This window comes from Rhizopus delemar, genomic scaffold, assembly GCF_000149305.1.
Source record: "Rhizopus delemar RA 99-880 supercont3.4 genomic scaffold, whole genome shotgun sequence".
NCBI lineage: Eukaryota > Fungi > Mucoromycota > Mucoromycetes > Mucorales > Rhizopodaceae > Rhizopus > Rhizopus delemar.
The window spans coordinates 2,106,891-2,134,345 of record NW_027137830.1 but is presented as its reverse complement, the minus strand read 5'-3'; the positions used below and the strand labels follow the sequence as shown (position 1 = coordinate 2,134,345).

Sequence of the window (27,455 nt, the reverse complement as noted above, 5' to 3'; positions counted from 1 at the left end):
GTTTTCAAAAAAAAAAAAAAAAAAAAAAAAAAAAAAAAAAACGAGGAAGCCGTAATTCCATAAAAACATGAAATTCATTAAATCTCAGATTTTTCAATTAAGTATCTGTAAGTTTTAAATCGCATTTGCAAGCCCTAGTAGGTACAACCGTTTCTCAATAGCAATAAACATAGATTATTATCTATAAGGCTTTGTAAACCAGGAAGAGTAGCTAGGTAACACAATGACGCATCCCACGTTTGAAAATTATTATGAAACTCAGAAAACCCAAAAATAGTCAAAATAATACCCAATTGTTTTCGATAGAAATTTAATCAAGCATTAAACACTGATATTCCTCTGTTCTGTATAGGTTCTCTTGTTATTAATGTAAATATAATTCAAGTTCAATTATGCTTTCTTTTTTCGAACCATCTCTCAATGTATGTGCTAATAGTAATTTTAAACAGGATATTGTATTTCAATTAAATTTATATCAGATGTTTTTTATGTATACTTTTCGGAGAAAAGACAGAAAAAAGGTTACACAAAAAGTATATTGAAGAGAAATGCATTCTTCTGAGGATGTGCTGGCTAAACAATGACAGCTTTCTGTGAAAAGCATATATAGGTTAATTCAATGGAATGTAAGATTAGTAGTTAAATATTTCTACTTTACTTTTCATATTTCTTTTTGTCTTAAATTACAATATATCTTCAAAGCTATCATTTAAAACAAGAAAACAAAGATGAAAATACGTGATATGAGGAAAAAAGACAAAGTAAAAGAAAAAAAAAAGAACTGTGGTTACGCTTCGTTTTCTTACTGAGGCCATAAAGAAGTACAAATACTTTTTCATTTTTCTAACGCTTTCAATATTACTGCTGTTATCTAATGCATTGCCCATGCTCAACGTTGTTTTGCTGAACGCATATAATAATTCGGATTTTACTGAAATTCGACCATGAATGCTTAATATATTTTGAGTAACAAACCAAGTTGAATTCTATCAAGCGACAAAATTGACTATTAGGATTATTTAAGCCAACATTGTTAATGTACAATTACTTATTATAAATACAGGGATGGCAATATAAACTTTATAAAAATGTCTTTCCATCAATTAAATAAATGTATCCATCATCTTCTGAAGATATTCAATCCGCTTTTCATCCACTCTTTAATTTCATCATTGCCATTGTCATTTTTTCTAATATTTGTGCAACTGATTTAACATTCCTCTCCAACCGGAAGGTCATGTCACGAAGATGGCCAGGTGTTTGTTTACCTATTCCGTTTACTTTTGTCATGTATGTTTTCGCTCTTCTCTTTGAAACGACAGTGAGTCTTCTGCAACTTAAATACTCCACTATTTAGCAATTTACGCAACAAATTGGGGTTTTAGACTAATAAAGCTCCTCTTATATATTCTTAGAAGCTGGCTTTTATTTTCTTTGCTTGAGCCTAAGAAAAGGGATTAAATTGTCTTTAAAATGACCAGAGGTATTTGTGGCTATTTTCTGAATCCATTTTAAGTTTGGATATACTCTGCTGAGATATATGTCACTAGCCTTGTGGCTTCTTTGATGCTTTCATATATTTCGATAGTAATAGCCGTCGCTAGTAATTTTAGTGGGTCTATCATAGAATGATTTCTTGTACTCTTAAAAAAAAAGAGTATCTCTTCATGTCTTTAATATATTTAATTCTGAGTATATGTGTACTGCATTTAGTATTCTCTTTTTATTTCTATTGTACTACAATAACTCACAATATCTTTTCAAATATCGTTTTTATAATCTATAATTGCTGAATGGGGCGTATGCTTATTCTGCTTTTCGAGCTATGATAAAGTATTATGTTTTCTGTGTGTAATGCAACTTTACAACTGCAACTTATGATTATTGTTAAATTACAAAGCCCATTGGTAGCCTCAAAAGGTTTAGTTAATATTTTTTAGCTAGTAATGAAATTCTTAGTATTGTTGTAATAGCTGAGAAATTTTTTTAAGATAACATCAGCCGCTTTCATATTATACAACGCGTTCATGATTTTCGTAATGTACCTTGTTATGCTGATTAGCTTTATTGTAGGCGGTTTTAGAAAATTACGGTTAAAACAGAAGCCATGCGGGTCTTCATTTTAAAGGTGAAAAACATATTCTAGTTCACTTTAATACTATAAAGTTCTGTAAACAAGCATTAAAAAATGTATTTAATCAATACGAGTATGTTGTTGGGAAACTGCCAATAGAGTAACTGTTGGATTGTTGTTTGATTGATCCATTTTACCAGCTGTGTATAATTTAGTACAACACCCTATATTCTCTTTCTCACTTGCGGCATTAAGTGCTTTTGGTGATTCTCTTTCAGACCCACCATAAATGTTATACACACAAGCAAGTAAGGATGATTTTTGCTTTGTCAAGTTTATCCTTGTAATTACAGCGAAAGTGTAAATGCGTGCTTTGCTTCTATTATAGCAAAAAGGTCAGCATGAATGGGCTTATAGCGCAATCTGTATTAGCTTATGCTTAAAATAGTAAGAAAGCCGCATATTTTTTGTAATTGTAACTTAATGATTTTTATATAGTGTACAATTGAGGATAGTAAACATACCAAGTTTGTATTGAGATGGCCCTGAGTATACCTTCTTTTGCTCATATACTTGCATGAACCACTCATTTCTAAAATTACACGTTCTTCTTATATTTCAGACATAAAAAACATTCATAAAGTGATTTATGGAAACAGATAGCTCTTGTGCGGTTTTGAAAAAGGTGAGAGGGTCATCAGCAAGTTAGAAGTATATTATGAAAGCTTTTACTCAGGACATCTAAGCAAAGCCGACATAAGAAATACGTAAATCTGGTATCGTAGAAAGAAATGCTTGCCAGGATGAGGAAATATATACTCAGCGATATTATAGATTATGCATTGCATTACTTTTAAGTATAAATAAAACTTAAGCTGTGGTATAATGAGCATAACAAAACCAATTGCCAAATAGCCAACTGGCGTTGACTAGTATTAAAGGCTGCAGTAAAGTCCTTTTTTTCATAGTAAAGAATAATATAAAGACATGTAATAAAAACAACAATGATAGGATAATTATCAAATTTGAAGCATCTTTTAAGAAATCAGCAAAACATTATCTCAGTTCATGAAAACAGATACAATTTCGAGATTTTCATCAAGCTGATTTGGTATGTGTAGTTTGCATTCAGCCAAATAATTGCGTTTGATGATTCCATACTGCCCTAAGTTATATTAATAATGGCAACAAGTAAGTTGGATTACAGACGTACCTATAAAATATATATTAGCTTTTATATTACAGATAAACTCTGTAAAAAAAATAATATAAAACTGCTTCATTTCTTTGAATGCTCTGTTTAGTGGCTTACAGCTTATACGGTCTAATATGATGAGCGTTAAAGTAACTTAAAAACAAAGCTCTGATTCTGTAGTAACTCTGCAAGTTTATAATTGTTTCAATGGTGTTAATAATAAACTATTAGAGACAAAGGACGGTTATTTATGAATGATGCAAATAGCATGCAGCAGCTTATGTAGTTTAATATTTGGTAATGCACATTCGCAAACTGTCCAAATTGTATATATATAATCTCTTCTATTGGCTACACACAAGCGTACAAGAAATGCTTCAAATCATATGTCTGTTAAGAGCGTTTTGATTTATTGCTGTATAGCGTTTTAGATACGCAACTCTTTTGTATAAATGTGGAAAAAATAAATTGGCCACCAGACAAACTTCAAGTTGTATATATTAATAATGGTGCTGCATTAAGCATTTGCGTAAAATCACTAACGTAAACATGTGAAAATACTATCATTCTTTACGCCATTAAAAATCACGTAGAAGTTGATTGGCGCGAAGGTTAAAAAACAGTAAGGGCTTAAAAAGGAAACCTTGTCGTGAATGAGGAAATTCTTTTTTTTTTTATTCCTGTAGTTATTCAAATACACATGTCTTCACTTCTTAGTCTTAAGCACAATGAAAACAATACAAATGATTCTTTCAAAGGTGATGACTCTCCGCCTTATCGTAGCAGATATAGTGATAGATATAAATCATTACTGATAAATTCACCTTTGAGAGACCCCTTTGAAGATTTATCAAAAAGAACTATTACTACATGTCCAAGCACATCAGAAAAAAGAATAAAGCCGACATACAATGAGGAATATACCAAAGATACCTTAAATAATGAAGATCAAGTTAAAGAAGTAGAAATTAAGGAAAAGGTATCCTCCAAAGAAATACACTCAGACCAAAGACATACAGAAAGTAAAGCAGAATTCAAGCAGAAAGCAATAGAGAAGGAGATTCATTCAGATCAGAAACAAGCAAGAAACAAGTTGGCAGAAATTAAACAAAGAATAATTAATAAAGAAATGCATTCAGAAAAACGACATGCAAAAATCTCTCAAATTGAACAAAAGAAATTGGAACCAGAAGTACCTCATTATATGCAAGGTACACGCGCGTTTGAAAATAGACTTAGTTCAAAAAAAGAAGAACAAAAACGAAAGAACGTATTAAAACCATGCCCTGGTGGAGGAATCACTGTAGATATCACATTATCCTTTACTCTTATTCTTTTCTAATTCTTCTTTTTACCACACAGAAACGAGTTGGAACTTCTAAGATACCCAAATATAAATCTACCACAACAATTAATGCTATTGAAGATATCAAAAATGAGATGTTACCTGAAGACACCTATGTCTCCATGGCTGAACGTATAAAGCTCTTTGAAAAAGGCTTAGGCAATGGATCAAACAAACCACCTGTAAAAAACAAAAAACTTTTCTTTTCTTTTCTGATAATTATTCCTTTAGGTGCCTCGTCCTATGACAACAAACCCCAATCTCAAGAAAGCTAAACGTGATAATACTGACGAACAAAGTATTGCTTCACAAGCTTCTACACGCTCAAAGAGCACACAATCATCTGAAAAATCAAATGCTCCTAGCTATGCCAGAGGGGTAATCATATAATATATAAAAGAAGTACTGTACAGTCAACTGATTTATTTTATTTTTGTTTTGCAGACAATTTCTACGCTTAGTAGATCAAATACCATAACTAAAGAAGATCGCAATCGTCAAGGAAAGCAAGTTGAGAAGAAGGAACAGAAACTTACTGAGTTTAAGGTAAAAATGAAGTTGTGTAGTGAAAATAATGCTATTCTAAATAAATAATACAGCCCTTCCGATTTGCTACAAGCGAACGTGCTCAACACCATGAAGAAGCGTTTAAAGAAAAATTGAAGTTATGGAAGAGCAAGGAAGCTGAACAAGCGAGCCAGCAACAAAACAAAAGAGGATCGAAAAGAAAGGTAAAACTTACTTTATGAATTTTTTTTTCATGCTCATTATTTTTCGTAGTTCGAAGACGATTCAGAACCTGCCTCTAGAAAGAAGCGCTCATAGGTTAAAAGCTATCTTCTCATACCATATGATTAATAAAATTATGAAATATTACTCTGAGAAAGTTAATAGAATGAATCAATTAATTTTTGAAACGAAACAGTAGCGTGTTCTCTTTTTTTCAACTTTGTTAACATCAGCTATTTATAGACACAAAGTTACTAAAGTATGTCTTATAATGTACATATATCAATATTATGATAAACCTTTATTTACATTAGATTTTATACATTAGTCATAAGTACAATGTTTTTTTGGCGACATAACCAAGATTTCCACAATTTTTATGTTTCTTCTGCCTATTATATATCAAACCCAAACTTAAACTATTAAGCAGAACAAAACATAGTTGGTATGTGAAATTTTTGAAGTCGTTAAAATAGAAAAAGTTTTAAAGATTTCTTTCCAATTTTGATATTTATTCGATCTATCATACTATTACATCCTGATAGTTTCTAAAAAAAATATCAACAATGACAATTTTTAAGAAAAATCATTATCCAATTTATGGTTTTTTTACTAGCAAACAGCAATTACAAATGGTTAAGCAATAGCACTTTGTCCTTGTTTGAAAAATTGCATTGAATTCATAGAAAAGGATGCTTTTAAAGTGTTTATGTCCATGCAAATAACGAAATATTTATCATGACATATTATTTTCAAAGATATGTTCATCTTGACAATTTCCTTGGGATATTTTCTTATATAAAAATGTGCATGGTTTTTTGCTCTAGGCTAGCATTAATGGATTTGATATCTTATACAAGGCTAAATAGATAAAATAAAGCCCGTTTACAACTACTTGCATTGCATTTATTTCTATATTTTACTATTTCATTCTTTTATAAAATGGAACCTTCTGTATCTTTGAATTCTGTACTAATTTGAATTGTAAATGAAAGAGGTTTTGACAAAAAAAATGTATCTTAATAAGTATATCTGATAAATATTTCACTCAAGCTATTTGATTGCTTTCTATTCAAATGTTTTGCTATTATTCTTAAAGATATTTGATCCAGTAAACGTATGAGTAATATGAAGAGAAAAAAGTGTGTTACTTCACAGTTATCTTGATATAAACCAGATTTTTTTTAAATTGTTATTTTTCATACGAGAACAAGCAGTCTTAGGTATGCGCCACATTTTACTTTTTTTTTCATTCAGAGGCCAATCTCAATTTTGATTGATTATAAGCTATTTTATTCTTTCTCTCTTTTCTTATAGCAAATGGTACATTGTTTGTAAACATAAATAAAGAAAGTACTATAAGTTGTCTTATCATTCAAGTCATTATAGGTCAACTTTGTTTTATTTGAAACAGCTTCAGGCTATGCTCTCTTTGAGCGCCTTCAATCAGAAGAAATCGGTTCCAAGTTAGAATCTGTTCAAAATTCTATTGCAGACCTTCCCAAATTCAGCAAGATGCTCAAGCTCAAGTCTTTTGCTCCTTTCAAAAATGCTGCTGATGCTTTAGAAAATGCCAACGATGTCTCTGAAGGTAATACAGAAAAGCAACTCGTCTTCCACAAGTATATAACATTATTTATCAGGTATCGTTAACGCCTCTTTGAAGGCCTTTTTGGAAATGAATCTTCCCAAGTCTGGTAAGAAGAATAAGGTTGTTTTGGGTGTTGGTGAAAAGAACTTGGCTGGTGCTATCAAGGCTGAGCTTAGTGTTGAATGTGCTTCTGACGAAATGGTCCAGGAACTCGTTCGTGGTATTCGTCTTTGGGCCGAAAAATTGTTGAGCCAATTGAAGACTGGTGACTTGGAAAAGGCCCAACTTGGTCTTGGTCACAGTTACTCTCGTGCTAAAGTCAAGTTTAACGTGAACCGTGCTGATAACATGATTATTCAAGCCATTGCTTTATTGGATCAATTGGATAAGGATGTCAACACATTTGCTATGCGTGTCAAGTAAGCTACTACAGGACGAAATATTATTCATATATTAACATATTTTTCCCTTAGGGAATGGTACTCATGGCACTTTCCTGAAATGATTAAGATTATCAATGATAATTACAAATATGCCAAACTTGTCAAAATCGTAAAGAACAAGGGTGATCTTAACGAGGAAAAGTTGGAATCCATTGCTGAAATTCTTGATGGAGATGAAGCTGCAGCTAAACAAATTTTGGATGCTGCCCGTTCTTCCATGGGTACAGATATTTCTCCTGTTGATATGATTAACATTCAGAATTTTGCTGATCGCGTCATCAGTCTTGCTGAATACCGTAAGAATCTCCACACCTATTTAACTACTAAGATGAACTACGTTGCTCCTAATCTTGCAGCTTTGGTTGGTGATATTGTTGGTGCTCGTTTGATCTCTCAAGCTGGTTCTTTGACCAATTTATCCAAATATCCTGCCTCAACTCTTCAAATTTTGGGTGCTGAAAAGGCTCTTTTCAGAGCATTAAAGACAAAGGGTAATACACCTAAATATGGTTTGATTTACCATTCTTCATTCATTGGTCGTGCTGGCCAAAAGAACAAGGGACGTATCTCTCGTTATCTTGCCAACAAATGTACTATTGCTTCTCGTATTGATTGTTTCTCTGAAGCACCTACTGATAAATTTGGTCAAGCTTTAAAGAAACAAGTTGAAGACCGTCTTGCCTTCTTTGATAGCGGCTCTCTTCCCGAAAAGAACCTTGCTGTTATGAAGAAGGTTTTGTCTGAATTAGATGTAGATGAAGAAGAAATCGAAGAATCAACTGACAAGTCTGCTTCCCGTAAGAGAGCTCGCTTAGATGAAGATGAAGAATCAGCTACTAAGAAGCCTAAGAAGGAGAAGAAGGAAAAGAAGGAAAAGAAAGATAAAAAAGAGAAGAAGGAAAAGAAGGAGAAAAAAGAAAAGAAAAACAAGGATTAAATAGATTGAAAGCACTTTTTTTCTTTAACCAATTTGCATGTGTATAAACTTTTTTTGTTTTGTTTAATAAATGATTTATTATGTTCTATTTAAAGTATGACTTTCTTATTTATTATTTATCACTATACTTTGATACTTGTGATGTACAAAGGGGAAAAAACAAAATTACTTTTATTTTTTAAACACAGTGTACGAGCGGTAGTTGAATTATCCGTTGGGCCGTATCAAATACTTTCTGCTAACAAATTGATGAACTTTCTCTTTATAATAATGTAAGATACTCAATGCATCCATCCATCCATCAATTTACTCATGTATCCTCCTTATAGCTAAGAATGCCTCCTAAATTCGATCCTTCTGAGGTTAAGATCATTTACCTCCGTGCTACTGGGTAAACCCAATTAAGATTGCTCAACATTAATGATTCTAATGTTCCTTTTTTTGTAGTGGTGAAGTTGGTGCTTCTAGTGCTCTCGGTAAATCTCAGCTTTTTTTTTCAACCCATTCAACCAACAACAAAATAAATTGACTTACATTGATTTAATATAGCCCCCAAGATCGGTCCTCTTGGTTTGTCTCCCAAGAAGGTCGGTGAAGATATCGCCAAGGGTACCAAGGACTGGAAGGGTCTCCGTGTCACTGTCCAATTGACCATTCAAAACCGTCAAGCTCAAGTTTCCGTTGTTCCCTCTGCTTCCTCTTTGGTCATCAAGGCTCTCAAGGAACCTCTCCGTGACCGTAAGAAGGAAAAGAACATCAAGCACTCTGGTAACATCTCTCTTGACGATGTTATTGAAATTGCCCGTACCATGCGTTTCAAGTCTTTGGCTCGTGAACTCAAGGGTACCGTCAAGGAAATCCTCGGTACTGCTTTCTCTGTCGGCTGTACCGTCGAAGGTCAAAACCCCAAGGATCTCTGTGATGCTATCGACGCTGGTGAAGTTGAAATTCCCGTAAGTATTTTATTGTAAACTTTATCAAAAGAGTATAATACTGAATACGTTTATAGGAGAAATAAACGTAGCAATTTTCTGTGGAAGAAAAAAAAAGAGTGTCAATACCTTTTTTAAAAAACTTTTCTTGTATACATAAATGATTTCTGCAGTTTCTTATTGTAATTTATTTGATTGTATTTTTATTTTCTGGATTTGCTGCCTATTACCGTTTTAGTTTATGTTCTAAATGAATGCTTAAAGAAAGTAAATAACATTTGCTGGGCCATTTAGTTGAAGCAGAAAATAATTTAAGAAATGAAGCAGTATTGTTAATATATGCTGTGTTTGTCAATAATAGAAAAGTATACAGAATAAGAGTAACTCTTTTCTTCCATTGACATGTTCGTCTCTCTTTAAAGAGTATTATTCAACGCAGTAATTTTTGTTTTCGCTTTCGTTATACATTAAACAAAAAAAGTCGATTCTCTTACTGAATTAACTCTTACAAGTGTATCGCAATGACTTCACTGTTTTTTGAATATGCTGTTAGTACACTTTATTCAATTTGATCTTTGAACCACACGAATTTTTTTTTTCTGAAGATGTATGAATAATTTATGGAAATAAGGTATATCATACTATGCAATTGACAAAAGTATTCTTTGAACCAAACTATGTAAATCAGCAAGCAAGCAATACTAATTATCAGCCATACAATATACTTGAATAGTGAAATCAACCAACGTTTTCAGATATGATACAAAGCAAGATTTTATTTTTTGGCAGAAAAGAAAAGAGTAACAAGATGTTCCAATTCGTCTAGGTGCTTCAGCGAGTCAAGTATCTATATATTATCCTTTTTTTTTTTTTTTTTTTTTTTTTTTTGTTATAAAAAACGACTATAGTAATATTGTTGTAGATATTTAGTATTTAATCTGTAAAATATAAATTGTAGTTACTCTTAACGTTTATATCGGTTTAATTTAGATACATATCACAAGAAAGAAATCTATTTTATTTATATGACTTTTGTTTTATAAATCGGTTGTCAATATGTAAATGTCTATTTTTGAATAGATGTATTTGTAGGAGAGCTCTAGAAATACTTGAAATCGACATATAATTAATATCTTTGCTTTTCATGTCTGCAATATACCTAAAGATGTTTTCTTGATTGTATATGCGGTGTTCTTATTCTTCTTTTCGCATTGGCTCAAATAAAAGGGAAAAAGCGTAAGACACAATTTAATCAATAATAGTTGCTTCGCTTTTTGGTGATTGTATTACCTTTATCACTACTAAGAACCACTAGATACATTAACACAGTATGAATAATAATATAACTGTGAGGCTAATACACTACAAATCACTTGGTGGTTTTACTATTAAATGTATATGATGTGAAGGACCTACACCAATAAACTATTCGATTTATTTTTACTTCATGATTTGTGAGTATAGCCTGCTAGAATAAATTAATGCCTTTATGATTACTCAATTTAACACACTAATAAGCATCAGGATATTAACAATGCTAATGATAAAAAGATACGTCTTAAGTTTACTAATAGCAATACAATGAGCCACTATTATTGTTAGTATAAAGGATACTTTCTATTAAATTTGTCGTAATAATAGAGCTAGAATGAACAAAATAGGCTCTGAAAGGTCTCTGTACATACCATTGTTATTTTAACATATCGCATATCTCAAATTCAATCACTTCATTAGACTCTATTTCGCTTCTTCCCTCCCCCCCCTTTTTTTTTTGCGCAAAACTAAATAAAAAGCAACATCTCTTTAAGATTGTTATAATTGATTTGTATGGAAAAAGTAGAAAGAGCCATTCACATGCTAGTTGTTCGAAGGACTTTTGCATACATGGAACAAGTTAGTACTTGATAACTACACAATAAATTTAAGTGTGCAAAGCTTGTGTTACATGTATGGTATATTTCACATCAGAAAAAAAAAATCAAAGCGTATAACTGTAATTCTATTGGATACTTTTTACAACTGCAAATATTGATAACAAAGATTCGGCTTGAAAATTATTTGAGATTCACCTTTTTTCTTCTTTTTTTCTTTTTATATTTTCGGAAATGACAGTTAAACCAAAGAATATAAGTGAACAAAATTTCAAAGCATCAAACCTGTCCAAAAACCATGGTATATACACAAGAACAAATGCAAAAGAAAGAAGCTTATATACTCCGCTATAGATCTTGCAAGCTTCATATTCGGTTCTTCTGTTGTTGCTGTTACAAACAACAATTTTGAGACCGCTTTTAGAATTATCAAGCTGGATCCTGTTAAGAATGTATCTAGTGAAGGTGCGTGAGGGCTTATAAACGTAAATGAGCTCTGAATATTTGACTAAACGATAAGACTTAGATTGTTCACTTAAAGATGGATGGTCAGTAAAGATTAAAGACAAAGATAACATTGAACAGTGTATTATAAAACTTGGACAGGCAGGCTTGGTGTATGGTTTTGATATTGATACCAGCTATTTTACTGCCCCTGAAAACTTTTCTGTTTCTATAGAAGGCGCGCATCATCTTACAGGCAATATTCAAGCAGATGATGTTTTATGGATTTCCTTATTGCCTCGAGTAAACCTCGATTCATGCAGCCATAACTTTTTTGAGTTATCGGAACAACCTGAAGTTGCATATACACACCTTCGCATCTGTTGTTATTCTAATGGTGGTATAGCACGTATCCATGCATACGGCAAAAGCACGTACCCAATTTCCCCAAGAGCCACTATTCCACAAACACTGACTGCGATGCCCCTTACAAGTGAAGCTTATGCACCCTATGGCGACGTGATACATCCTCCTGGAGCACGCAGTAAAACGGGCGCCAACCAAGGAACCGCATCCAAATTTCATCATGTAGCACTAATCAACAACCTCTTTCCTCAAGGTGATGGAAAAATGAATGTTTGCATTTTTCGATGTAAGCCAGCACAGCAATTGCCTTTTACAGTCAAATTACTTGAAAGACATCCATATTCAACACAGGCTTTTATTCCCATGACAAGTGGTGGTACACGCGGATACCTGGTCGTGGTTGCCCTGAATGGTATTGATGATCGTCCAGATCTGTCTACACTCAAGGCATTCATCGCAACCTCAACACAAGGTGTGAATTACCGTCAGGGAGTCTGGCATCATCCAATGATTGCCTTGGATTCTGTGACCGACTTTGCAGTGATCGTTTACGAAAATGGCATTCCAAAAGATGATTGTAATGAAGTAAATGTACCCCATGTCCTTGTCCGGGTTCCTGGATTTCAAGCAAATCTCTAAGGTTTTCCAATGACGTTGTAAAGAGGAGAATTTAGGAGAGAAAAAGCAAAAGTGATCTTTTTTGTTTTTGTATCAAGAAAATAAATAAAAAGTAAATACAGAAAAGGGAAGCACGATAATAGGGAAAAATGAAACATCCAGATGAGGGGGGACTAGACCCTTAAAGCCGTGAAATTCATATAACAAAACGCAGGAGAGAAATATTTAAAATAACTTTCTCCTTTTAAAGTATACAAAAAGTTGATTCGAGGGTTTAATAGAAAAAGAAAGACATGCATGTGTTTATATATTAATTTTAATGATCTTTCAAATGGACCTTACTTTTTGGTAAATGAAATATATAAATGTTGCATATACAAAATGAAACACACCTTCCCTATTTTCTGGAGATAGTACAATGCATTCACCAAGACTGAGGGGGGCAAGCACAATAGAAAAATGGTTATTTAGCGCCAAATTTGAATCTTTAAATGATCTTGATATGATTGTTGGTTTAAAATGGACATGATCACTGGCATGTTGTACAAAATGTATCAAAGCTTGTTTCTTCCCCTTTTTAATTCTTTTATGTAAAATGATTGGAAAATGAATAAACATTTGGTCATTTAATCTCTCTCTTTTTCTTTTTTTTTTTCTCCATGGCAAAAGGGAGATCGAAAGAAAACTTTAAGTAATTATGTAAGGAGTTTTATCCATCTTTTTAAGCAAATAAATGGATTATTTCTTGTGGGACAGTTTCAAGCTAAAAGGAATGGCCAATTGTTACACAATTCAGGGTCTACGTGAAACATAGACTCGTTCAGTGTAAAAAAAGAAAAAGAAAAAAAAAAGGGAAAAAAAAGAGCAAGAAAACAATGTATTATTTTTTATTATTTTCATGTTATTCCAACGACACTGCGACTTGCTATATACTTTTTGCGTATGTTAAATAAAATAGGGGGAAGATATCTTTATATGGCACATGTTTCTATATAATTTTTTAGGAGTTTCCTTTCTTTATTATTTTGCCCACCAAAAAGTGAACATGTACATCAAAGTACTTTGTATAATTTAAAAATGGCTCGAGAAGAATTTTTTTTTCTCTCTCAGACTTTATTGCCACAAGTGTGAAAGAGAGAGGGAATCAATGGGGAGTGGTATAAAATAGGAGACAAAGTTTGTGTGTGCGCGTGTCTCAGGTCATATAAATAGTCCCTTTCAGAACTTGAACTATTATTTAACTCCTATAAAGAACAATAACTTTGCCACTCCCCTTAAAAATAAGAAGAAAACTGTATAAGACTTCAGTTATCTTTTTTTTTTTTTTTTATTTTCCTCTATTTTCCTTTGTTTTCTTTTTCACCCCTTCCCATTCTTTTAATTCCCCCGCACTAATACACACTTTCATTTCTACGCTCATTTTTCTTTCTTTTTTTTATGATGTTTAATACAATTTATCGCTTAAGGTTAGAAGAAAGAAATAATGTGAATAATAAGTCACTCAAGCACATATTTTTTATAATTAGAATATCAATCAAGGATAATTCTCGGTCATTTCCTATTCATTTATATACATTAAAAGATAAAGAGCCTTCATTTAATGATCTTGTGAAGAAGATACAGCGTATTACACAAGTAATATAATAACAACACTTTATAAACATGCTTTGCTTATTGTTTCTTAGGACATTAATTTAGATGACTATCAACTTATTATGGATAATAGCATAATTGTCTGTGATAATACAACTTTACGAAACGCATTGAAAAATTCATCTGATCAACAAACATTAAGCATTACGCTTTGTCATAAATCTAGTGAATATGTGATAAACAGTCCAGGTAATATAATATAAGCATATTGTGTTAGAGCACCTTATTTAACTAAAACAATTCTTTTTCCCCTCTTTTCATTTTTTTTTTTCTCCTTCTTTAGTAAACATGCCTCATAAAACAGTAGAACAAGTACCAGTGATAAAACCAACCGTACTTCGATGGACACCCACATTATTCCCTACAAACATTTCTAATGTAAGACAAAGCACCGATGACGATTACCGAGAAGATCGCAAAGATTCTGGTATTTCGATAGACAAGCCACTTCGTAAAAAACAACGAGTTATGTCTGCAGACCATCCACGAAAACTTCCAGAGCCATCAAGTACCTCCCCTCTACTCTTACCGAGCCGAAAGAATAGCCATGTATTCATTGACACTTACAGTTTACATCCACTTGATCTCAAACGAAGACCATCCACTGCACCTTCTTCACCTCCTCTTTCACCTTTTACCCTGCCTGCTATCAAACCACATTTTGATCAAAAGCATCAGCATCATCAATTGGCACCTATCATTCAACACCGAGCCTCTTTTAACGAAATCATCTTACGAAAGGAACAACCCAAACCAGTCAAACGCACTCGACATTCAACATCTTCAATTCATACATCCTCTGGACTCTTTTTATGTGAACATGTTTTGGAAAAGGGTAAATTGTGTGGACAAACATTTCGAAGGTCCTATGATTTGTCTCGTCATCAAACTATTCATTTAGAAAATCGGCCATTTTGTTACTGTGATGTATGTGGCAAAAAGTTTACAAGAATGGATGCACTACGTAGACATGAGCGAGTTCAGGGCCACTCAACAAAGCAGCAGCAACGCGCTAAAGTGTAATATGAGGCACACACACATTTTAATATCTTTAATTCTCCTTAAAAAACATTATTAATAGTAATTTTAATAAATATTGCTATACTCTCCTATTGTTGAAACATGTTTACTTTTCACAATGTGCCTGTATTACTTCCTCCCTTTTAATCCCCCCTTAATTTTTAATTCGTTTTTTTTTTTTTTTTTTTTTTTTTTTTTTTCACATAAGACCAAGTATATTTTTAATTTCCTTTTTCTCTCTTTCTTTTCTGCTTTTTCATGGATTAACTTTGAGGAGAAAAAAACATTACTTTAATAAGCCAATAATAAGAAAAAAGGAATTTGAAAGAATAGAACAATCGAACATTACTTTGATGTGATATAATGCGTTTTCCATCGATATTCCTTTTATATTACATGTTGATTGTTCTTTTCTGTGAATGTTTCTTCAACTCTGAAGCTGGGTTTGTTTTGTGCACGTTTTGCACAAGTTTTAGCGGAGTATATATTTCCACGGTTTCCTAAAACCATTTAGGGGCCCATCTTTCAAGCTTACATAAATTAAATGATTTCTTACTGTCACATTAAAGTAAATATTTAAACTTTCAAAAGTGTTCCTGGCCTCATCAACAATAGCCTCTATCTCTTTATCTGTGTATGCTTTTGTAGTCAAACCAAGATCATCTTTCGTGTTTTTAAACGCGCCAGTGTCCTTTCATTGAAAACCTTCTTAACTCAGTTTTTCTCAATTGAACCAAAAAGGTTTAACAACAACAATAAAAAAAAAAACCTCATAAAAAACCATCTGAAATCTCAATCAATTTGCTTGGCTACACTTTTAACAAAAAAAGAAAAAAAAAAGGATTTAAATAAATCATTCCATTCTATGTCACACACAACATGAAACATGAAAGATGAAAAGACCAAGAGATACTCTAGTCTGATCAATGTATCAATTTCCGCCAATAAAATACATGACCAAAAAAAGTAACACCAAACATTATTGTTTTCTTGTGATGGTGGCGCAAAAAGGAAAAAAAAAAATAATAATTTTCTCCTTCTTCTTTTTGTCTTACTTTTTTTTTTTTTTCTTAAAAAGAAGAAACATAATGAATAGAGTTAGCAGTACAAGTAGTGGCATGGTACAAAAAGAAAGAGAAAGAAAAAGGTTTTTTATTTACTCTCTTTTATTGTAGTCGGGTGAAATTGAACAAGTTGTAACCAAATTACTTCGAACAACAAAGGCTTTATTAGAAGCCTTGACTCAGTGGTCTAATATGCGTGCTTCTAATTCAGAAATTTTTGAGATTCATGACACACTTGAAAAGCAATTCTTTTTAGTATCTCAAGCGTTTGAAGAAGCCAACATTTCCATGAGGTAAGAAAGAAGAGATAAGTAAAAGGCATACAAGTCTCCTTAATCATTTATTGTACTATTTAGTGACTTACAATGGATTCCAAGACAACTAAGAGACTCTGTGTCTATTGCCATGATGGAACAGCCTTCTCCAGCAGCTTTGGACCAATATTTACCTCGTATCAGAGAAGTCATCGTTCACTTGCTTCATGGACTTAAAGGAAAACAAGCGCAGCTGCGAGAAAAAGAGAGAGAATTACGTGCATCTATTCGCTCCAACAGCAGCAGTGATTCATGGAACCGCGAGGTCCCGTTGGCAGCATTGAACCGAGGTAGCAGTACAAGTAGCAGCAGCTCACATCGCATGATGATGTATCCCAGCAATTCACCCCCTCTACCTCCCATCTCCTCACCACGCATGAATGCCGATTATGAAGGCTGGTCAGGTGGTATGCCTCGTCCCTCGATACCCACAAATGATCTTTCCTCTAGAATCATGCGACCCTATTCACCTCCTCCACCCGTACACGGTTCACCCATGATACCTTTACCCACACGATCTACTTCATCTACCAGAGGACATAGTATTCCTACCCCACCACCACCTCCTCCACCTGTTCTAGCCGCACCACAACCCCAACCACCCGTCCAGCAGGCTTTTGATGAAAGTGATCCCAATACAGCCAGTGCTTTAGCTGCCTTGAAGCGTCAAGAGAACCTCGCACGAAGATCATCTGTCCGTCGTGCGTCGATGTACAGAGGTGGTAATAGTGATTTTACAAGAATACAGGATGCACCTCCAGTCCCTTCTTTACCCAAAAGCCAACTGGCACGTACAGTCACAGAAGAGGTAGAAGAGGAAGAGGAAGAGCAGCCAGAACAGACAGAAAGAGAGCAAAAGGAGCAAGGGCTCACACTGTTCCTTCAGATCGGTAAACAGGTGAAAAAGACGGTCTATCAGGGTGAATTGAGTATTCCTGCTATCAACATGTTATTTGTTGAGAAATTCAATTATACTTCACGCCAAAACGATTTCCCCAATGTGTATATTCGTGACCCAGTGATTGGTGTGTCGTATGAATTGACGGATCTGAGTGAAGTCAAGAACAAATCAGTCTTATCTTTGAATATTGACGGTAAGAGAACGAGACAAAGGAGGAATCATTTTATTAACTGTGTATTGTGTAGAACAAGAAGAGCAAAGAAAAAGCCATAAAGAATTTATTTCAGAATTATCAACTTCATTTCACAAAGAACTGAAAGAAACAAGTCAATTGTTTACAGAGCAAATAGAACAAGTCAAGAAACAACTCGAGTCCTCCAATGAAACCATCATTCAGCAAATTACCCATCAGATATTAACCGAATTCAATAGACAACCCAAGAAGAAGGAAGAGGAGGAAGAGGAATCTGAAGGACAGCCAGGAGCTGAAAGACAAGAAGGAGGAAAAGAGGAAGAAAAGAAGGAGGAGATAGCGGCACAAAGAGTAGTGGATCAAGAACAAATAAAAAAACAATTTGAAGAAATAGAATGTTTGAGACGCGACATTGCTATTTTACGTCAATTGGATCGTGAATCAAAGGAAGAGACGAGCAAGATGATTTTAGAGATGAAAGAAAAAGCAGCTGCTGTCATTCAAGTCAATACAGAAAAGGACATTTCAACTTCGACAGCACGATCGAATCTGGAAGAAGGCAAAAAGAGTCTTTTGGAAAAATCAGAAAAAATCACGAGTCGATTAGAGGAATTACAAGACACGATTGATCAGCTCAAGTTGGATGTGACCCAACGTAAATGTCGACCTTCAGAAATACAGATGACACACTGTGCAAAGGAACGTAAAGAATTGGAAAATAGTATTGAAGAATTTGGTACGTTTATTGGTCAAGTCAAACCCAAGTGGAAAAAGACATGGGAACATGAATTACAGACGATTGTGAAAGAGCAGCAGACACTCAAGGACCAAGAATATTTACTGACGGATATTAAAGATGATTTAGAAGCACTTTCTGAAGTATTTGAACAGTTGGAAAAGATTTATGCTTATCAAGTCAGTGCTAAACCAGTCATACGTGAATTCAGAGTGGTACCTGCAGAGGAAGGATTTGAAGGAATGTCGAGTGTATTGAAGCAGGTAGCGACGATTGATGTAGATCACGAACGTCGTTTACGTGCAATGGAACAAGCAGATAAAATGAGACAACGAGAATTAGCCAATCGTACAGATGATTTCGAAAAGGAATTGGTTAGCTTTGTAGACACCAAGAAATTGAAAAAGACAGGAGGAGCCTTGGAGATTGATCGTTTACGTAAACAAAAAGATGAAGAGATGATCAAGCAAATGTATGCTGCCAAGACCAAAGAACCAGAACAATCACAAGAAACAATAGAAGCGGAGACAAAAGAAAATGAAGAACAGAATGAATCATAAAAATGCGAAAAAATAAATCGGTGGACTGTGCGTTGACTTTATTGGTTATTTAAAATGGACAAAAATGGTAAAACCCTTTTTCATGTCTGGTTTTTTTTTGTTGTGTATAAACCCGAGAAATATATTTCATTCTTCTTTTCTTTTTTTTTTATACAACAATGTCTTCACTACAATTACCATCATTTATTCACGATAATAATAAATCAAAGAAAAAGTTGTCTGAAAATAGACCCGAATTATATCGCACCGCGAGTAGTGGCACGTTGTCCAAAGTAAAACGGTTTGGCTCTAAATTGATTAGAAGTAAAACACAAAGGGATGGTTCTCGTAAGCCTCCTTCACTTGATTTCAAGATAAAAGATACCAGAAACAGTCAATCTTCACTGACTGCATCATCCACCACATCATCTTTAGAAGAACACGTCAAGACACCAACAACGGCTAATTATTACAAAGAAACATTCGATTTGGATCATCCCCAGCAGACAATGATCATAGAAGAACAAGCAAAACAAGAAAAGGAGGAAAAAGAAAAGGAGCCGATGAAGAAGGAGGAAGAGGAGAAGAGAGAAGAGAGGATAAAAGAAGAAATGGATGAAAGCAAATTATCCGAACTAGCGTTGATTCGGCACCACTTGAGCATTGCACTAAAGCAAGCCGATGAAGAGATTGAAGATGAATTAAAAGCAAATCGTGAAAATATGCTAAACACATTAAACGCATTTCCTAAAATATCCTTTCAATAAATTATTATAAAGCTTTATTTGACATTGGCAAAAGTTCCTTTTCATTCATCTCGTTCTCTCCACTGTCTATTTCTTGCTTTGCCTTTTGATACATGTACAAACCCAGAAAGGTTAACAGGATACCTACACTCTGATACACACTCACAGACTGTCCAAACCAAATGATGCTCATCACAATCACAAATATACGCTTTACCAAAGAGGCAATCGAATAAGTAACGGGTGATGATAGACTGAGTGTGGTGAAAGCAAACCAATTCTGTGCAAAATGGGTTGTGCCATTCAATAAGAAATAACCCACAAGTGAACTATTGAGATGATTATTCTTTGTGATGAGTTGAAGACCATCCGAATAGAACCAAAGAGGAATCATAAAAGTAAAAGAGATGAAGGAGGAATAAAACATCATGTTCATCTTGTCTAGTTTGTTTGGATTGCGATCACCCATCTTACTCTCTTTAAATAATAGTTTCTTGCTAAATATATTTTGCATCACAAATATCAAACAGGACGCAAGTGCACAAGCGAGTCCAATGATATTTTTGGAAAATGTAAATGAACAGGCCAAGATAACACCACACATCAATGGTATCAATGCTGTATAAACTCGAGATGTGTATCGAACTTTGAAAATAAATCTATAAAATAATACAGTGAAAAGCGGAGCCAGCGCCTTTAAAAAAAAAGTCAACTACCATCTTTTTTATTTTTTTTTTTTTTCCTTTTTACCTTGATTGTGTGAACTAAACTCACTGGGATCTTACTGATGGATAGACTCGAAAAGACATGTCCGACGATCATAAACATGGATAATGGAACGATGGTTTGAATGATTTGTCTTGTTGGCTTCTTGATATTCGTCGACTTGAATATATTTTCCATAATAAGGCACCAACATGCAACCAGCAGAAATTGAACAAAGGTCAGTGTGACTGGATACTTGAATGAATTCATAATGTGTTTTCCTGTATTGCTCGATAAAGAGGAACACAGATACCACATAAAGCAGCATGCCATGAATTCACCATTCTCTGATAATGTCAACCTATTCGTGTCCAAATAAGTTGTCTTGATGAACCATTTCGATCTTGGTTTTTCATCTTTTTCATTTAATAAAATGGCTGACATGATGTTTATATATAAAATGTTGGCAATGCTGTTATTTACAAAAATAGACTTTTTTGAATAAAGTAAGTAAATCTGTTGCGAGTAGATGATGTCAGCTATTATGTAATCTCACCCGCACTTTATCAATTTGTTTTTATTTCTTTTTTTTAAAAAAAAAAAAAAAAAAAAAAAAAAATAGATACTCGAATGATTAAATAAATATAAAGAGAAAGAGAGAAAACACTAACGGCAGTAAATCGGAAAATGGTTAATTTGTGAATATAAGGGGGGTTTTTTTTTTTTTTTTTTTTTTAATTTGAAAGTACAGAGAATGTGTATGAAATACAGCCAGGAAGTCACGATTTCATCCTCCCCTTATCTATAGTTTGCGCAACCTAATGTCATTTACTCTCAGCCACAGAAATAAATTTAAGCCAACTTAATTTTGAAGACATTTATTTATTAATTAAAGAGAAGGCTTTGCTGAATTGCAAGTCAATATATTTTCTATTGCTGATTCATAATCATTAAATACTTGCAATAAGCTTTTGTCATTTCTAATTGATTTCTAATCCTCTTTTTCAATTCTGTTCAGTAACTACAAGGAAATGTTTTGGTTGTACAGTTAATTAAGTTTAAAAGACAGAATCATATCATATTGAACTCAATCGGTAAATAGAGAGTACTCAAATGGCTTATATTTATTACCATTCAAGGCTTTGAAATAGTTGCTAGTGAATAATAGTCCCTTGATGATTTTTCAGTGACCATTAATTAGTCTATAATAAAAAAAGGATGCAATGTTTCAAATTAAAAAAAAAAAAAAAAAAGAATAGATTTGGATGTGCCTAAATAGCAAAGTGATATTTTAGATGCAAAATATGAAATATGTTTCAGTGAAATCACGATTTAAACAGAAAGGATGTCAAGTTATAAGTGAATTCCTATTGACTGATTCATTTAATCCTATTCGAGTTATTATTGTTGACATCTTGGCTACCCATACGCACTATGTCTCAAATGAACCAAAAAAAAAATACCAAAGTAGATAGGAAAGCATTCATCATGTTTTAAGAAATCAACATTGTCCTCAATTTTATTTATAAAGAAACAAAATGATTCAAGAGTGTGTCATGTCCACAGTAAAGGATCTTTACCTTTTCAGTCCTATGCTTGTACAAGTCTTTTATTGTGCTTGGGGCAAAAAGGAATACCTAAAAGAGGACAGCAAGGATCTGGGGAATCTGTAGAGTGAAATGAGAAATGGGATTTGATACATGCTTTGGTGGACAAAACAAAAGACTTACTGCGATAGTGACAGCTATTAGGACATTTATCAGGACATGGATTAATGAGCGTAGCACAGACATGACCTGAACAATTTTTCTTGTCTTTTGTATGGTTCTTTTCTTTTAGCTTCATGGAACTGTGAATCAAAAAGAGGTTAATGCCACCAGTCATTTGGATTTTATCGATTTTTTTTTTTACAATTCACGGATATTAGACTCTTCTGTTTTTCTCTTGACTTTATTATCTTGTGCTTCTGTAAAAGTAAATGTGGCTATTATTACAATAAGAGTAATCAAACTGTATTTCATTTCGATTTATTTTGATGAAAAAAAAAAGAAAAATATTGTAATGAAAAAGCTTTCTCTTTTATATTTGCTTATTTAGAATAAAGAAAAAGTTTACGTGAGTTAGTTTAACGATAAATAGAAAGAAGGAGCCATCTTTTTCATTAAACTATTCTAAAAAGTATTATTAAAAATAATTAATCATCTAAAGTGATTTTCATTACGCATTTCTATTTACAACCCACTTCATCTTCACTTGTCTTCCCCCTTCTCTCCTCCTTCACAAAAAGCCAGTGAGTGATGACCAAGTCCATTATTCCTTTTTATTACTAAATTAATTGTTTGTCGAATGATTAAATTCAAATGGAAGCAAAAGATTTTTATTCTGCAGCATCCATATACAATCTAAACAAAATGGTTTATTAAATTTTTTTTTGAGGGAAATAATCTATGGTTAATAGCCTATGATTCATTATTTTGAATAATTTTGATTATTAAAGTAACTATTCCACTGATCGATATCGAATGACATGGGCACATCCCAAAAGGCTGTTCCGATCGGATTGAAGGATTGGCCGTTGGTTGTAAAAGTATTGTTCATGTTATAATCTACAGTGTTTTGTATTGATTGACTACTGGGTGAATCACTTTGAAAAGAAGAACTATTGGCATATTGTGTCAAGTATTCCGGAAATCGTTGTTCGGTAGCACACTGAGCATCAATAGGATTCCTGAATTCTTCTAGTGACGGAGCTTCGGTTTGCTGCAAAAGAGGTGAATTTGGCACGGCGATAGAGAGTGCTTTTGAAGGCTGAATGGATTGATTCTTAATCGTCTGACGATCAAATCCTTCATCTACATTTTCTAAGTTGATATCACGCAGACCAGCCAATTCTCCCAATATGTTGCAGTGACGAGCAGATGTGATCCACGTCGTCTCTACTTCATCCATCGCTTTTATAATCTTATTCACACTCAATTTAGCTTCAAAAGCAAACTCTGGATCATTGGATGATGCGTCATTAATAAAAATAATACCAGCTGTAAACATGGTGTATAGCGTGTAATTGTTGATATTTTTTAATCGACCATCTGCCATTAAACATTCGACGATATCCAATATTTTGTTGGCTGCAAATGTACAAATAGAAGCAGAAGGAAATACAGAACTTGTCCTTTTCTGTAAAGGTCCAGGAATAAAAGGTCGATGGAGTAAGATGAGTGTTGTGTAGAATAACATGTGAGTCTGACAGACTTCTAACTTGGGTGGTGGTGATTTCTCTGCCATTTTTGTATTAGGTGGTCGATATTGAATACTTGGCGGAAGTTTTGACATCCAGCTATTTAATGCACGATCTAATTTTGAAATGACGCTATCGGGTGATGCGAGTGCTGATACATGTCTTCTGCCTTTGACCATGTAGAGTTGACAGAGAATATCGCCCAAGATTTCACAGAGCTTAATAAGTTGATGAAAATTATCCATGATTGTTGGTTTATTTTGCTTATCATCTTCATCTACTTCAGAAGGATAAGGTGTATCATAATCACGCTCATCAATCATCGGTGCTCGTCCATGCATCGCACAACTCAATCGATCAATGACAAAAGAACAGTAAAATACACGTTTTCTTTCTTCTTTTTCTGAATCTGACAAATTCCATGAATCACAATTCCTATTCAGTCCTAAGTTTTGACACATTCTAAAAGCCTTTTTTTTTAAATAAATCATGTTATTTTAAGAAAGATGAGATGGATAAAAGATTCTTATTTCTTACTAAACCACTGTATAACCATCCACGAATATTCTTTAAAGCACCATTTTGATGACTACTTAACAATATTAAGGATTGCACCGTTGATAATTTATAGTCATCCCATTCTTGATCCAATAAGATCCTCGCTCTCTCCAAAAAGATATCTCCTGCTGTGTCTCGTACGTCGGGGTTTGCTCTCACTCTTATATCCGATGAAATCCGAGATGCGACGGCATAGATAGCGTTCAATAACAGTCGTGGTGGTCTTTTATTCACATCTTCACTTTTGAGAGAAGCCAAAAAGGATTTCTTGTGAATGAGTGGTAAAAGTGGGTAAAAATGTGTAAAGTACAGTTCAAGGAGATGTTCAGAAAGGTCGGGTGGTGGGAGTTCAAAAGGATCGACATCCAAAGAGCACTGTGATATTCCAGATCGATAGCCTCTTGAATTAAAGTGAAATGCGCCGTTCTGAAAGTTTTTGCTGCCTTGAAGCATATAAAATCCTGAAGATTTGCCATAATAACGCAGCTGTCCACTTTCATCAATGGATAGGTTGCCTAAATTGTCATTTGCATTCTCTTCGTCTTTGCTGACCGGGTTTGTTATCTCTCTCGGTTGAAACTCTTCTTGTTCTACTGTCGGGCGAGGTCTGACAAGTTCTCCGTAAGCTGTTTCAATAGGTGCATTTATTTCTGCTAAAATAGCTTGGGATCTTGGATCGTCTTCTTGAATGATGCTTCCTAGCAATGCTTCCAATCTATGTAATCGACCTTCGATTGCTTCAATGTAACCCTTTGGTGGTCCTCTCTAACGTACTATCAATAGACTGACTTTTTTTTTTATCCTATTTCCTCAAATGTACCTTTCTTGTTGATTCTTTATATGTGCAGTTCATACTTGTTGACATACAATTGCCGCAATTCGGCATCATTCCATCGCATTTTACTTTCTTTCGTCGGCACTGTTCACTGATAAGGAAATAAAAATGTTTTAGCTGATATAATAAAAGCGAAACAAAAAAACGGGGGTAATTGATTTACCAGGCTTTGCTCACTCGTTGTCTTTTATGTTCTGACATTTTAAACTTCGAAAAGATATAAAATAAAATAAAAAAACAAAAAAAAAAGAAAGAAAAAAAAATATAGGGCAAGGGTTCAGATCGCAGTTGTCATTCGGATAAGATTTTTACCGCATGATTTGATGTCTTTTTTTTTTAATGATAAATATACAAGAGAAAACAATAAATCCTAATACAACTTTTGTCTTCAAAAAGAGGATATACACAACTATCGTCTAGAATAACCAGCGCAAGTCCACATGACCAAGCGCCATATAATAGCTATACCAGCCAATCCGGCAACAACGATACCACTGTACAGCATAGCATCGTGTACTACCTTTTTACATAACGTTCCACATGCCTCTTGTGCCTGCTGAATCACATCTCCACACTCACTGTTACATCGATCCGAAACGACTTTGGAAGCAATGATCAGAGCGATACCACCAGCCAAGAAAGCAACGCTCAGCAACATCCAAAAACAAGAGCAGCAAGTCATGGCCGGGTTATAGCAGCAGCAATTACAACTTCGGGAGCTAGGCCGTTGATAAGGATCTTGTCTATACGTTTCAGCCTCGTTATAGGGTGCCACTGTAGGTTGAGCTACATAAGGCACATACTCTTGCCGTTTCCTATTTTCTTGTTCCTGTTGCTTTTTCAACTTGTTGGCCTCCTTTTTGCTTAGCGGTTTCTCAGAATCGACCAGTAACTCTTGGTATTCTTCTGTTTGTTTTTCTTGACCGTTGTAGTTCTGTGGCTGATGCTTCATGTATTCTTCTCTTTCGTGTCGTAAATATTCTTTGAGTGAATCTTGGTTATTTCTAGTCTCTGCCTTTATCTCTTCATTGTAGGGTGTATAAGAAGGGTCGGCCAGTTGATGGGAATATTCCGGCATGGCTTGTATAGGTGGAGAATAATGAGTGTCTTGTAAAGGAGGTGGAGTATAACGCTCTTGTTCGAATGAGACATGTGGCATAGGTTGAGGTAAGTTAGGATAATAAGGTTGTTCCTGAGGCATAGGTGGTGGTGTTATATGATAAGCAGCTTGTGATGGATCAGGATGATGTGGAATAGCATTATCTGCTAATGGAGGAGGAGGAGGATATTGTCCAGCATAAGGGTCAGGGTGATTAGAGTACATTATATTCTATTATAAACTAAAAGAAAAAAAAGAAACTATTTTTATAACAAAGTCATTTTGTGATCTTTTTCTTGGCATGAAAAAAAATAATAATAAAGTCACATGCTGATATCCGCGGCTATTTATTGTTTAGCGGGCTTTGCTCATTTTTTATGTATTTGCATGATTGAATTTATTGAACGTTCCTTTTTGGAAAACTTTACATTGGGTTTAATATCTGTTGTGCAGACTTATATAGCTTGGTTCATTGTCAGTTAAGACCGTACGGCCACAGTTTTTGGTTTGCACTAATAAAATGATTGTTTATGTCTGGGCTCAGTTAATTTATCTTTTCTTTGTTTTATAAATTTGCTATTAACAGCACCCAATCATCCATTCCTTTTCTCTCTTTCTCTTTTCTTTGTTCTTAGAAAAGAAAAATGAAGTATAAATCTCTTTACAATTTAAAAACTAGCATACTTTGATTTTTATCTTCTCTTTCTATTAGACATCCAATAAAAAACCAATTCAATAAAGATAGAAAAAAATAACATAAAATAGCTCATTTTAGTCAGCTGAAGATGGTTTATTACAAGCACTCTAAGGAACTATATCTTTCTGATTTCATCAACCCATACAGTTTGCCAGCAGGATTGGTAAAAAAAAAACAATTAGTGGAGCGCTTTTAATCCTAGAAAGAAGAAGCATATAATACAGTTTACTTTAAGGAAATCAATAGTACCGTTTGTTAATTATAATTGACCATAAATCCAATTGTTAATGGCTTTCTTTTCAAGACGAGCTTCCTTGCTTGAAGAGATTAAGTTGCATTGGTAGTGTCACAGAGATCTAGCCTGTATATCATGCAAGTATTTTGTTGCTTTTGAAACATAATTGACCCGGTCAAACCATCTTCACTGGCCTTCCGCATAATCATAAAGCAAAACTAAATTGAAAATACCATTTGTGGTTTACCCTTCAATTTCTTTTTCACTGAGATGCTTGGCCAAAAATGTTCCATGCTAAAGAAGATGACCTTTTGCAATCACATCAAAGACTACAGCGTTAATTGCCAACTAATATTTTTGATTTTTGCAAACTAGAT

The 27,455-nt window shown here is 33.9% G+C and overlaps 12 protein-coding genes across 12 annotated transcripts; 7 read left to right on the top strand and 5 right to left on the bottom strand.

Annotated features, from left to right (window-relative positions):
- Window positions 1-2,194: 2,194 nt before the first annotated feature.
- Window positions 2,195-2,664, bottom strand: RO3G_06285 (uncharacterized protein; the record flags this gene model as incomplete). The annotated part of the gene is made up of 3 exons (XM_067660875.1): window positions 2,195-2,274; window positions 2,317-2,453; window positions 2,630-2,664. The coding sequence occupies 3 exons, from the start codon at window positions 2,662-2,664 to the stop codon at window positions 2,195-2,197; spliced, it is 252 nt and encodes an 83-aa protein (XP_067516976.1).
- A 1,886-nt stretch (window positions 2,665-4,550) lies between these two features.
- On the top strand, window positions 4,551-5,439 carry RO3G_06284 (uncharacterized protein; the record flags this gene model as incomplete). The annotated part of the gene is made up of 5 exons (XM_067660874.1): window positions 4,551-4,796; window positions 4,846-4,992; window positions 5,059-5,160; window positions 5,214-5,345; window positions 5,395-5,439. The coding sequence occupies 5 exons, from the start codon at window positions 4,551-4,553 to the stop codon at window positions 5,437-5,439; spliced, it is 672 nt and encodes a 223-aa protein (XP_067516975.1).
- A 1,224-nt stretch (window positions 5,440-6,663) lies between these two features.
- On the top strand, window positions 6,664-8,314 carry RO3G_06283 (uncharacterized protein; the record flags this gene model as incomplete). The annotated part of the gene is made up of 4 exons (XM_067660873.1): window positions 6,664-6,666; window positions 6,733-6,934; window positions 6,987-7,353; window positions 7,408-8,314. The coding sequence occupies 4 exons, from the start codon at window positions 6,664-6,666 to the stop codon at window positions 8,312-8,314; spliced, it is 1,479 nt and encodes a 492-aa protein (XP_067516974.1).
- A 335-nt stretch (window positions 8,315-8,649) lies between these two features.
- Window positions 8,650-9,332, top strand: RO3G_06282 (60S ribosomal protein L12; the record flags this gene model as incomplete). The annotated part of the gene is made up of 4 exons (XM_067660872.1): window positions 8,650-8,705; window positions 8,762-8,790; window positions 8,864-9,267; window positions 9,324-9,332. The coding sequence occupies 4 exons, from the start codon at window positions 8,650-8,652 to the stop codon at window positions 9,330-9,332; spliced, it is 498 nt and encodes a 165-aa protein (XP_067516973.1).
- Window positions 9,333-11,662: 2,330 nt separating this feature from the next.
- Window positions 11,663-12,566, top strand: RO3G_06281 (uncharacterized protein; the record flags this gene model as incomplete). Its single annotated transcript, XM_067660871.1, has 2 exons — window positions 11,663-11,669; window positions 11,797-12,566. 2 exons carry the CDS (start codon window positions 11,663-11,665, stop codon window positions 12,564-12,566), a joined length of 777 nt encoding a protein of 258 aa, XP_067516972.1.
- A 1,920-nt stretch (window positions 12,567-14,486) lies between these two features.
- On the top strand, window positions 14,487-15,221 carry RO3G_06280 (uncharacterized protein; the record flags this gene model as incomplete). Its single annotated transcript, XM_067660870.1, has 1 exon — window positions 14,487-15,221. One exon carries the CDS (start codon window positions 14,487-14,489, stop codon window positions 15,219-15,221), a length of 735 nt encoding a protein of 244 aa, XP_067516971.1.
- Window positions 15,222-16,336: 1,115 nt separating this feature from the next.
- Window positions 16,337-18,986, top strand: RO3G_06279 (uncharacterized protein; the record flags this gene model as incomplete). Its single annotated transcript, XM_067660869.1, has 4 exons — window positions 16,337-16,339; window positions 16,394-16,575; window positions 16,639-17,690; window positions 17,743-18,986. 4 exons carry the CDS (start codon window positions 16,337-16,339, stop codon window positions 18,984-18,986), a joined length of 2,481 nt encoding a protein of 826 aa, XP_067516970.1.
- A 158-nt stretch (window positions 18,987-19,144) lies between these two features.
- Window positions 19,145-19,732, top strand: RO3G_06278 (uncharacterized protein; the record flags this gene model as incomplete). Its single annotated transcript, XM_067660868.1, has 1 exon — window positions 19,145-19,732. One exon carries the CDS (start codon window positions 19,145-19,147, stop codon window positions 19,730-19,732), a length of 588 nt encoding a protein of 195 aa, XP_067516969.1.
- A 591-nt stretch (window positions 19,733-20,323) lies between these two features.
- Window positions 20,324-20,860, bottom strand: RO3G_06277 (uncharacterized protein; the record flags this gene model as incomplete). Its single annotated transcript, XM_067660867.1, has 2 exons — window positions 20,324-20,370; window positions 20,497-20,860. 2 exons carry the CDS (start codon window positions 20,858-20,860, stop codon window positions 20,324-20,326), a joined length of 411 nt encoding a protein of 136 aa, XP_067516968.1.
- A 1,146-nt stretch (window positions 20,861-22,006) lies between these two features.
- On the bottom strand, window positions 22,007-22,300 carry RO3G_06276 (uncharacterized protein; the record flags this gene model as incomplete). The annotated part of the gene is made up of 2 exons (XM_067660866.1): window positions 22,007-22,083; window positions 22,147-22,300. The coding sequence occupies 2 exons, from the start codon at window positions 22,298-22,300 to the stop codon at window positions 22,007-22,009; spliced, it is 231 nt and encodes a 76-aa protein (XP_067516967.1).
- A 585-nt stretch (window positions 22,301-22,885) lies between these two features.
- On the bottom strand, window positions 22,886-24,665 carry RO3G_06275 (uncharacterized protein; the record flags this gene model as incomplete). The annotated part of the gene is made up of 2 exons (XM_067660865.1): window positions 22,886-24,124; window positions 24,192-24,665. 2 exons carry the CDS (start codon window positions 24,663-24,665, stop codon window positions 22,886-22,888), a joined length of 1,713 nt encoding a protein of 570 aa, XP_067516966.1.
- A 791-nt stretch (window positions 24,666-25,456) lies between these two features.
- On the bottom strand, window positions 25,457-26,371 carry RO3G_06274 (uncharacterized protein; the record flags this gene model as incomplete). The annotated part of the gene is made up of 1 exon (XM_067660864.1): window positions 25,457-26,371. One exon carries the CDS (start codon window positions 26,369-26,371, stop codon window positions 25,457-25,459), a length of 915 nt encoding a protein of 304 aa, XP_067516965.1.
- Window positions 26,372-27,455: the final 1,084 nt, after the last annotated feature.